General features: G+C 40.2%; 2 protein-coding genes across 3 annotated transcripts; one reads left to right on the forward strand and one right to left on the reverse strand.

Moving 5' to 3' along the window:
* Nucleotides 1-1,712: 1,712 nt before the first annotated feature.
* On the forward strand, nt 1,713-6,486 carry lsm14b (LSM family member 14B). Of its 2 annotated transcripts, XM_066702511.1 has the most exons (9): nt 1,713-1,982; nt 2,340-2,503; nt 2,662-2,791; nt 3,677-3,862; nt 4,400-4,477; nt 4,663-4,824; nt 5,122-5,272; nt 5,394-5,561; nt 5,677-6,486. In XM_066702511.1, exons 1-8 carry the CDS (start codon nt 1,862-1,864, stop codon nt 5,557-5,559), a joined length of 1,158 nt encoding a protein of 385 aa, XP_066558608.1. In that variant the 5' UTR covers nt 1,713-1,861; the 3' UTR covers nt 5,560-5,561; nt 5,677-6,486. The 2 variants fall into 2 exon arrangements, with proteins under 2 accessions (XP_066558608.1, XP_066558609.1); XM_066702512.1 differs by lacking the exon at nt 3,677-3,862.
* A 699-nt stretch (nt 6,487-7,185) lies between these two features.
* LOC136748606 (proteasome subunit alpha type-7-A) lies at nt 7,186-10,683 on the reverse strand. The gene is made up of 7 exons (XM_066702513.1): nt 10,461-10,683; nt 9,805-9,931; nt 9,299-9,423; nt 8,781-8,903; nt 8,173-8,292; nt 7,951-8,013; nt 7,186-7,389 (listed from the first exon to the last, which is right to left on the reverse strand). Exons 1-7 carry the CDS (start codon nt 10,554-10,556, stop codon nt 7,297-7,299), a joined length of 747 nt encoding a protein of 248 aa, XP_066558610.1. The 5' UTR covers nt 10,557-10,683; the 3' UTR covers nt 7,186-7,296.
* Nucleotides 10,684-10,866: the final 183 nt, after the last annotated feature.

The following is a 10,866-nucleotide window of genomic DNA, read 5'->3' on the forward strand; positions in this document are numbered from 1 at the left end:
CTTTAAATCCTGAGGACAATGTGATCACAACAAGAAAAACATTAAAAATAGTTGCAGAGGGGATCACCGTTAATGTGAAAATGCCCTAAATTATCTTATGAGATTGTGCGATTTATTTACAAATACACTTAAGCAGTCACTCACCCACATATACTTCCCATATACATAATATCCAATTTCTAGGATTGAAGATGTAGAGTGATAAGGATAAAACACAAGTGAAAGCAACCTCATTACAAAGTGGTAATAAAACTGTAATGAAGCATTTATCGTTTGTTTTCCTGGACCATGTGGTTTTAAAAGAAGCCTGACTTAAAATACGTTTTTCTTTACTCAGTCAGAAAACAAACAAACAAAATGTAGGAGTATAAAACACAGACTACACTATACAATTCAAACATTCAACCCCCCGAAAACAAAAAGAACTGAATATGTACATACTTTTTAAATGATTTAAGACAGTATTTATGTTATTAAAATATACAACTTATTCAAAAGTTGTTTGTACCTCAGGACTAGACTGAGTCAATATCAGTATCACTAATATTTCCAGATTGAAAATGGTCCCACTTGCAACAAACTCAGCTTGGTCGCTGCTGCCCCCTAGGTGTCCCTAATTTATCATATTAAACCACCAAGCACTCTAGAATAAGAGGTAACTCGAGTTCAATCAAGATACCCATTCAAATACACCTTCCCCTCCTAAAAAGCGACTCATTAAAATCGATCTGCATAACCTTCAACATATGTGGGCTGTCCAGTACTTTAACAGAGCTCTACTATATTCCTTAGGCAGTATGTATAATTAAAAAATAAAGAAGTCTGTTATATTATAAGTGATGCTTATTGTGCTTATAAGTGGCTGCACTACAAAAGCAGCGTGTTACAAATAAATAAATAAATAAATAAATAAATAGGTATATCCCAGCATTATTTATGAACAAGTATCTGTAAATTGGATTTTTGTAGTTTACTCAGCATCCTAAACTGCTCCCTTACACTTAATTTAAGCCAAACATTTAAGTTGAAGAACTTTCACTGTGTCATCCTACAAAAAATGATTTCTGCTAGCTGGATGTGTGTTCCTAGATTAACAAAATAAATAAAGAAAGAAAGAAAGAAAGAAGGAGAACATGATTAAACTTATTACCGTCATAATATACATTACTTGCCTACAAAATAAGAGAAAATCACTTATAGTCACAGCTGGAAACTGTTGATAATGCAATTATTTCGTTGACCTGTACACTGCCTATATCAATCCACTGCTGGATGAAGTGTGTATCTTTTGTGTCACTTTGTGTCATGCCTGCAAAGTTTATTATTTCATTTTCACATATTTTATATAGATCAGCATCAGCCCATATCGATCTTCTCATCTTTTATGTGGTCGTCTTCTAGGTCTTTTTTCATCTCTTGGGATCCATTCAATAACTTCCTTTGCTCATCTTTGGTCTGTTCTTCTTGCAGTATATATATATATATATATATATATATATATATATATATATGATCGGCTCTCAAGTTCACAACAACTCGAAATCGAAGTTCCATAACAATAACTTATTATAACATGTACAAATAAAGAAACCATAAAGTAAATGATCGCATCTTGACGTGTCTGTCTTCCGCCGCGCAGGGGAGCTGTCTGTCTCGGTGATTGACAGGTGTTGCCCCGCCCCCGGCTGTATAAAACCCCAGGAGCCCGCCCAGCCGAGCGCTTGCTGGGGTCTGTGTGAGTTTGGTGAGAGTGAAAGGTTGCACTAGGAGTCACGATTTTGTCATTTTCCACATCGTAAGCAAAGAAGGATCGAGAGTTTCGATTAAGAAACCAGTTAACCCAACCCAATCCAAGCCGGCCATGAGCTCCGGGACGCCATACATCGGTAGTAAGATCAGCCTGATATCCAAGGCCCAGATCCGGTATGAGGGCATTTTGTACACCATCGACACGGAGAACTCGACGGTGGCCTTGGCCAAAGGTGAGCATGACCTTGAAGCATAATATTTTAGTATGAAGTTTAAAACCTTGTTCCTTTATGCCGTATCTGTATTTTAGCGTCATTAAGAGTAACATGGTGGCTGTGCTGAGAAGAAAAGGCCGAATGCAACACCTGACATAATGCGGATAAAACCTCTACATTGAAAAGGCCCTCTGTGCAATTTTTTTTTATAAAGACCGTACAGACTTTCTGATCATGAAATGTAGTGAAATTCTGATTGATACCCTTCAGACACCGCTCTTGAGGGGGGAACAATGGAAGTAGACGCTAACCGATTGCGAAAACCATGTTAATTGACCCCCTTTGGTGTAATTTGCATTGCGCTCATTTTTCCAGTGCGGTCGTTTGGAACCGAAGGCCGGCCCACTGAAAGACCAGTGCCCCCCAGAGACGAGATCTACGAGTACATCATCTTCAGGGGAAGTGACATTAAAGACATAACGGTGTGCGAGCCGCCGAAACCGCACCTTGGTTTACCCCAGGATCCGGCTATTGTGCAGGTACGAGTCCGCAGGTTCCTACTGCAGTAAACTGGAGAAACCAGCTTACCTGTAGCTCAGGGTGTTTAAATGTGTATGCCTTTTAACATGTTTGATCGTCTTAACCTAATAAATGCTTCCGAAGCAACCGATTTGATTTTCTTTGCTTGCACTTGCAGTCATCTCTTGGTGGTTCTTCAGCCTCTTACCAGCCCCAGGCTTCCTACAGCCCTTACAGAAGCATGATGTCCTCCTACAGCCAGTTGGCAGCCAGCTCTCTGCTCAATCAGCAGTATGCTGCAGCGCTGGGTGAGTGCCACTGTGGCAGTACCAGTTTAGTGGTACCCTACAGTTAAGTCTGACCCTCATGAATTTATTCTGCTTCTGAGGGGAGGGGGTTGGCAAAGAGGCTGTGCTACCCTTTGCATATAGTGTAGTGTATCTCTTTAAATCCTGTATTGGGGTTTGTCAATAAAATATTCTAGAATAACATTTGGTCAATCTAATCTCAGGATTTGGCACTTATTTTTGTTGCATGTAATTCTGGAAGTCTTGATTTGACCAGCCTTATTTATACTGGATTTTCTAAGTAGTTCAACTCTATTTTGGTACTCACCTCACATTGTTTTCAAATTGTTTAATAAGTTCACCACACTTAATTTTTTGCAATTTAACCAGCTATGTACATGGGTTTACATGTCCAATCCTCTGGTAATTTGTTCTACACTAGTGCATTGTCATGGATTACAAAGCAGCTTGAAGCCACAATGAATTGGCCACTCTCTGGGATGAGTGCTAATCACAAACATGGGCTCAAGTGTCAGGTTTAAGAAACCATTCCTTAAATGTGAAACCTTTGCATTCCAATATGTAATAGAAACCTTTTATTAATGTGGTTTTCCTTTTGCACCCATTTGTAAACAGATTCTCCAACAGGAGTGCTTCTCCACAGCAGCTTAGCACAGAGCAGGGCGAGAGTAGTTTGGCTTCCGCTAGTGAGAAGGCAAAGGGACAGTGCCACAGCCAGGGTAAATGACCCTGTCAGGGTGCACACTGAAGGCTGAAGTAACTCCCTGTTGCAGTCCTTGAGACAGAAGTAGGGTTGAGGTTTTAAAAGGTGTGATATGGCTCCCTTGAATATTGCTCATTGCCTGGTTTTCTCTATGCCTGCTTCCGTTTGCCACCATTTTCTAGGGGCAGGTCTTCATAGCCTGCAAGTGAGAAGGGCCCCTATGGTAGAGCAGGCTGTACAAACTGTCCCAACTGACAACTCTGCACAGAAAAAGCCCCCACCACCACCACCAGCAGCACCGCTGCCCGGGGGGGAACCTACCAGGGCCTCCCAGCGTGCTGTGCAAGAGGCACCCCTGCCCCAGCGACGTAAGATCAGAGCTGTCTGGTGATTGGCTACAGCACTGTTCCTTTTATTTTGGTCGATTACAGTTAATTTTATAAAAGCGCACTTTCCTCTTCAGTTTGGTGTAGTTAGGCATGGTTTAACACAGTGGGTGTTTGGGTTGCATTTACTGTTTGTGGTATGTCAATTTGGAAGTAGTTGCTTGGATTAAATTTCAGTGATCACAAAATCTGGCTTCTGTAGGACTTCACAATATGACCTAAACATCCCTCTAACTTTAAATCATAACTGCAAAAGTCTAGTGTAAAACAAAGATGGTACATTTTCAGATTTTGTTGGTCATGGTGGGCAGTCTTAATATTGGAACAGCAGTTGCAAAATGCAAGAGTCTTTGTAGTTTTGTAAGGTATTAAATCTGAAAGTTGGTTTCTGAAATGGTCCTAGTGGCACCTTACCAAAGATACTTTGCCCAATTCTTTCAGTCCAAATGTTGGTAACATAAAGCTGCCAAAATGTCTTGTTCTATACATGAAGTACTCCCTTATTCCCTCAATATCCAGTACCGCCTCAACGTGCTGTAGCCCAGGATCTGGTGCCAGGCAATGATGTGAATAGAAGACCCCAGAGACGGAGACAAGGTAAGGATGGCTTTCAGGTGAAATGGATTCCAACATTTAAAGCCCATTTGATGCCAGTGGCTCAAATGTGCTTTTAAATGTTGGCTTTAGATACTTTCAAAGTTTGCTGCCTTTGCGAAATGTTGATCTAATCCACTGGACTTGTCTTTATGGCTGAAATATTACAAACAAAAATGCTGCCACAGCAAACCGGAGGTCCAGAAACCGTGGGAAAGGACAGATTCTGGTGGGAAGCTCAAAGCCCACTACCCTCCAGTTTGATGCAGACTTTGATTTTGAAAGTGCAAATGCTCAGTTCAACAAGGATGATCTTGAAAGGGAGATCCAAAACAAGCTGAACATTAAAGGTTTGTGCCTATGGTTTTTAATATAAACTGTATTTCTATGCATATTGTATGCATATAGCTTTGTAAATGGTGCCAATCTCCTACAAGTGTAGTTTTCTAGATCAGAGTGCATTCTTACCATAATTTTATTCTCTCGTTGAATATTAAAAATCCATCCGAGTAGACTTTGTAACTTAGCAGCTTTGAGCCAAATGGAGAAGCTTCCCAAAATCTATTCAGACCAATCAAGTTATGGATTGAACCTCTATATAGAGGGGAAATTACCTTATACCTGTTCTGTAAATCTATAAACTGCAGATGCAAAGACTGACCAAGAGGAGAAAGGGGACTCGGGGGTTGACACTCAAAATAGTGAGGGGACTGTGGAAGAGGATCCCTTGGGGCCAAACTGCTACTATGACAAAACCAAATGCTTCTTTGACAACATTTCCTCTGAGCTGAAGTCCAGGTCTGTTTTGAATTGTATGCCATTTTTAGCAACTTGGTTCCCAATTTCAACACTGAATACTAAAGTGATTATGGTCCTCACTGCTGATGCATTAGGATGTAACGTAATCTCCATATTACAGACGAACTACGTGGGCAGAGGAGAGGAAGCTCAATGTGGAGACTTTTGGGGTTCCTGGCAGGTTCCTGAGGGGACGTGGGTTCAGAGGGGGATTCAGAGGGCGTAGAGGGCGAGGGGCAGCTCAGCGTTTACCCAGCATGCAAAAAGTGGGCAGTGGGAGGCTATAAAGGTAGGGACTTGTCAGTGTATTGTACTAAACGGTTCGTGATGCACATCCAGGTGTAAAATAAAGTCCATGCATGTGGTTCAAACTCACTGTTCTTCTCTCTCCCTTCCTCCCCCAGAGTCCTTGGATGCCAGTGATTTGAGTTTACAGATGTGGTTGCTGGTGCAAATTCTCCCAACTACCATCCAAGACCAATTGTTTTTTGAAATGTTTGCTTTCCAGTGATTTGGATTAGTTTCTACTGGTTACACTATAGACTGCCATATTGAAGAGCCCCAATAGTCCTTATTCATCTTAGAGTTTTTTTTTTTTTTTTTCCCCTCTTTATAATTGACTAGGAAGTGAATCTCAAGCGTTCTTGCTTTAACTTGCAAGTTTTTCCAAAATTACGACTCTTGAGCTTTTATTTCCAATAGAATTTTTTAGAAGCACTTTTTTTTTTTTTTAAACTTGTATTACTCAACATTTTTGCCTTGGACAGTGAAAGGATACAAACTACATTCTTTATCTTCATTCTATGATTAAATCTTGCCATTCGCTTCCTAAACAATTTTCAAAATATTCTCTTAAATGTCTGTAACTGCATAAAAAAGGCAATACTTGATCATCCTAAATTTACTGAACCTTATTTAATGCATTGTTTTCAATTTTGTAAATAGAAATGTGTATATAATGTGGAACTTGAGCAATGGAACTTGTTAAAGATGGTTAAGACAACCTGAATGCATGTTGCTTGAAAAAGTGGGTGTCTTCATTCAGGACAGTTTGTATTAGTTTGGATTATACATTGGGAGATTTCTTTTGTGCATTTTTTTTTTTTTTTTTTTAAACATTCTGGAAATTGAACCTGAACCACTTTGTAACAGTCAGGAAATCTTTAATGTTTTTGATCCATTGCCAATAAAACTATTTTGTTGCGTTAACTGAACATCTCGGTGTGTGGCGATTTTCAGAATGTATGATTCCCTTCAATGCTGTGCTGAAGGTCTTGCACAATTAAGGTCTGAATGTAAAGGATTCCAGTTTGTCTGTCAAGGTAATGTAAAATAACTGCACATCCATCTAAACTGTCAAGCTTTCCATTTACCTTTTAACCATTTAAAAAAAAAAACTCTATGCCAGTGCTACCCTCCTGGCTTTTATTCTAATCTAGGTCCTAACACTTTACACTTAAGTGTAGAGAATATAAGTATATGGATATTTACTGTATATAATTGTATAAATAAAGAACACTTGGTACACTTTTAAAGTAAAATCTAAGATGGTTACACCCCCTTGATCTTGGTTGGAACAAAACTGCTGGCTACAAGGTCCTTCAGGATTGGTTTATTTTTTCCCCCCAGGGTTTCCAATGTGTAGGCCAAAGCTTTGAATTCCCCAGAACCACCTTTCGTAAACTGCATATTTGAGTGGAGCAGTTCAGAAGTGCATGTGGTGTAGCTCATGTTTTTAGGTAAGATTTTATGCTATTCTATAAATCCATTTGACTAGATTTAGACTTCTGACTGAAAAGCCAGTGACTTTCACATTTGTGCTGCATCCCATTTTCAATTAATCTGCTCTGCAAGCAAGGATGTATGGTACCCATTTGCTTTTACCACCATTGATTTTAAAAATGGAAAACCAGTAAATGTTTAGACTGACTTTTATTGCAAGAGTAAAGCACTTGTATTTCTAAAAACTGCAAATTTTGTAGTTTTCATGGCTTCCCACCAAATAAAAGGGAAAACGGTGTGATCTATGTTGTGGTTTTCTTCTTTTGCTTTTCGGTTTCTTCCTTTTCTTTTTCAATTTCTGAGACGTACTTCTCAATTTCCTCTTGATTTAAAATCTGCAGAGATATAAGCAATTGGTAAAAACAAGTGCTTTTTAGGAGTTGCTTCAGGGGGACACTTTAAAAAAAAAAAAAATAGTTTAGAACAGTCCTGCCCAAACCCAATCCTTGAGGGTCCCTATCCACCAGGTTTTATAGGTAACCTTAGGTAATCAATTGCATAACACCTGTAACCATTTCAATGTGATCAATTAAGCAGGTAATTTGTGAAATTAGGTTATGTAGAGATTATACAGAAAATGAACCACCCTTTTCAGCCCTCAATGACCAGAAATCCCTTAATTGAAAAATGTAATTGCTTAATTGATCAATAACTTCCATGTGGTCCCAGTCTGACCACATTAGCAATTTAGGGTGACTGACTAAACATACTGGATAGGGGCTGTCCAGGACCGTGTTTGGGCACCACTGCTTTAAAGCCAGACAAGTAACATTTTCTTCAGCTTTGTGCAGATAACCTTTGCAATGAAAGTATCTCAACCAGGCTACACGAATCTGTACCCATCACATATTGACTTTCTTCACCTTAAGCATTATTCTATCATTTTTCATACAAACCTTTAGTGGCTCATCACGCCTCATGACTGCCAGCTCAATGTTCTTGCCTCCAGATTGGACAACCTAAAAATATATAGAGGGCTTTGTCACATCCTTTACACATTTTGAAGTTCAGTTACTCCTTAGTTTATTGAGTTCAGCACTACTATTTCTAAACATCCTTTAACTGGTTATACATGATTAAAATTATAAGCCACTTTAAACTCTTTTTAGGAGTCTTACCTCAAGAAGAGCTCTAATTGCAAGCTTTATGGTTTCTTTGTCCGTGTCCATGTCTTCCTCTTTGTAATTCTTTTCCAGAAACTCTCTGACGGTCTTCGCAGATCTCCCGATGGCGTTTGCCTGCCAGAGTAGATGGGGAGAGGGGAACGTAAACATAGTTCACATTTTTTTAGGAATGCTCAGCCCCTTGAACAGCCTAAACCAAACTGCAGTAACAAGCATGTCCATTGCCAGTGACATGAAGCACAGTGACAGTTTGTATCGACAGTTTGCTTGCTTGCAGTGGTTCTGTCTGTCTGAGAACATATTTTTTTCTCCAAAAGCTGATGGGATGCAAGTGCCACTGGTAGGAGGACCTTTCGTGGTGTTTCAAGTGTCGAACAAAGACGAGGGAGACCAACACTACACTGAACCCAAACTGACATCCTTAAAAGTAAGGGTGGTGGGAACACAGCTTGGACTTGTAAAGCTTTGAACAAGGAAACAAATACGATAATAGTCACCGACACATTACCCAAGTATTCATGTAGTGATGTTGTATAACACTTTTGCTACTCTCTCTACCATACAATTGTGGTTGTACTTTTATTAAACTTGAACAGGCTTACCTTCCAAGCGTGATACGTTCCTGATGGGTCAGTCTGGTACAGTCTTGGTGATCCATCGAAGTCGAAACCCACGATGAGGGAGGAGATCCCAAAAGGCCTGCGCCCGTTGCTCTGAGTGTAACGCTGAGGGGTGAACACACGGGAGAATATTTAGAGTTCAGCATTCGGTCTTGAGTGTAAAACTAGGCTACAGTTTTCAATGACAGTGTCACTTGTGCAGATTCATGGCGGTCTTTTCTTTGAACAAGCTGAGGCCAAATGCTCTTCAAATAGGTTTTATTCAATCAAATTTGAAGCCTCAGTAATGGTTTGCTACCGTTTTCGAGTTACGCAAGACAAATTAAGTACCAGGAATCCTTCTCACAGCTGGAGAAATTACAGTGTTTTTGAAAATGTCTTTGAAATTTCTATTTTATCCATCTACAGTTAGGCCAGTCTGAAGAGATAATCTGTCTGCTAATGGGTACTGTTCAATTAACAATGAAGTCAGTATTTATTGCGTTTGGTGGGATTCCTACCTGTTTGAGGCTGGAAATGTAGCGTGTGATGTACTCGACTGTGACGGGGTCCTCCACAGTCAGTCTGTGGCTCTGACACTCGACCCGGGCTCTGTTTATAACAATCCTGGCATCCGCTGTGAGCCCTGGAAACACAAAGATACACGCTGACAACATCCTAACAGGACAAGTGTGTTCAAAGCAGGAGACCAAAGTAAAATAGTGTTTTTATACTTGTGGTCTCATCCCATTTGTAAACAGTCACCTTCTGGTTTTATCTCATAGAGAATCAGAAGAAAACTGTTCACAAATTAAATGAGACCATCCTTGTTTGGACTCAATAGCTAATCTACCCATCTAGCTACTTCTTGAAGCAACAAGTCAGCTTTGACTACATGGCTAGGTAAATCATTTCAGATCCCTACAACTGATTTTGTAAATATTGTTTCAATCTGCAGTGCCTTCATTCTTAAAGCCTCCATCTGGAAACAACAGTTTGCTTTATTTGATTGTGAGTTTATTCTTACCGGCAAAAGCCATGAAAACATTGTCATCCAGGGCGCAGATTTTACGCACAGTCCGGTCGTCTTGCAGCTTGGCTACTGACTTCTTCTCCACTCCCAGCACAACGATGTTGTTGCCTCTTACTCCGACCTAGGAATAATAAAATGCACTACAGTTGTATTTTTGTTGTTTTCCACATTTCCTAACTAGCAATCTTTATTTTAAAAACGGCTCCGTGAATTCCCAACCATATTAAAGGCACCTTCACATTTTAAGGAATACAATTATGTCTTGGAAAAATCTTAGCAATTATTTTAAACATAAAAAGTGAGTTACCCGTGCACATTTATTTATAACAGCTGAATGCCACATTGCATTTGTGCTCTATGTTTTTAAAGTTTGGGAAGATAGGCAGAGGATTTCCCATGCACAGCGCCTGACACATTCAAACACGAGGCACTCATTGAAATAATGTCAAACAGAAAGGATGTGAAACTTGACAGTCGCTGCTGCCATCTGATTTACTGAAGACGTACCCAGGTCTCTCAGTGTCAAACTTCTTCATATCATATTACTTCAAGCAGCTAAAGTGCTAGATGTCCATGAACACACACTTCAACTACCACGCCGGTTAAAACTGCAACAAAAGAGAAGTTTGCTCAGTTTCTTTGTAACTCACTGCTGTGGATCCCTTCTTTACGGCTTCTTGCGCGTATTCCACCTGAAACAGATGCCCGTCCGGGGAAAAGACGGTGATCGCCCGGTCGTAACTCATCCTCTCGTCTCAAAATCAACGTTTTCAACAATTGTGTAGTAATGGGGGAACGCAGCACCGTTCAAGACCAAAACCGAAAGTCGGGTTAAGCAGAAAAACAGCCAATTCATGCAGCAGCGCCTCTTCCGGGAGTCCGCGCTTCTAGCAGCAGATTTACGTGTGATTTATTGCGTTTGTTTTGCCCAACAGTGCTGCCGTCTACGCATAAGAATAGACGTATCGGGTGTCGTGAATCAGAGAACACGCTTACTACTACAGCAGGAAACCTGAGAATGGGGATGTACCATAAAACTGGCCGAGGGGTGCCCGG

This window comes from Amia ocellicauda, chromosome 4, assembly GCF_036373705.1.
Source record: "Amia ocellicauda isolate fAmiCal2 chromosome 4, fAmiCal2.hap1, whole genome shotgun sequence".
Lineage (NCBI taxonomy): Eukaryota > Metazoa > Chordata > Actinopteri > Amiiformes > Amiidae > Amia > Amia ocellicauda.

Bases quoted from the DNA above. Each gene is read 5' to 3' on its own strand.
- LOC136748606 (XM_066702513.1), bottom strand. From the start codon at position 10,556: ATGAGTTACGACCGGGCGATCACCGTCTTTTCCCCGGACGGGCATCTG. The intron at 8,904-9,298 runs GTAGGAATCCCA...TTCACCCCTCAG, and splicing joins ACATTTCCAGCCTCAAACAG to CGTTACACTCAGAGCAACGG. The intron at 8,293-8,780 runs GTAAGCCTGTTC...CTACTCTGGCAG, and splicing joins GAACGTATCACGCTTGGAAG to GCAAACGCCATCGGGAGATC.
- lsm14b (XM_066702511.1), top strand. From the start codon at position 1,862: ATGAGCTCCGGGACGCCATACATCGGTAGTAAGATCAGCCTGATATCC. The intron at 1,983-2,339 runs GTGAGCATGACC...TCATTTTTCCAG, and splicing joins GACGGTGGCCTTGGCCAAAG to TGCGGTCGTTTGGAACCGAA. The intron at 5,273-5,393 runs GTCTGTTTTGAA...TCCATATTACAG, and splicing joins TCCTCTGAGCTGAAGTCCAG to ACGAACTACGTGGGCAGAGG.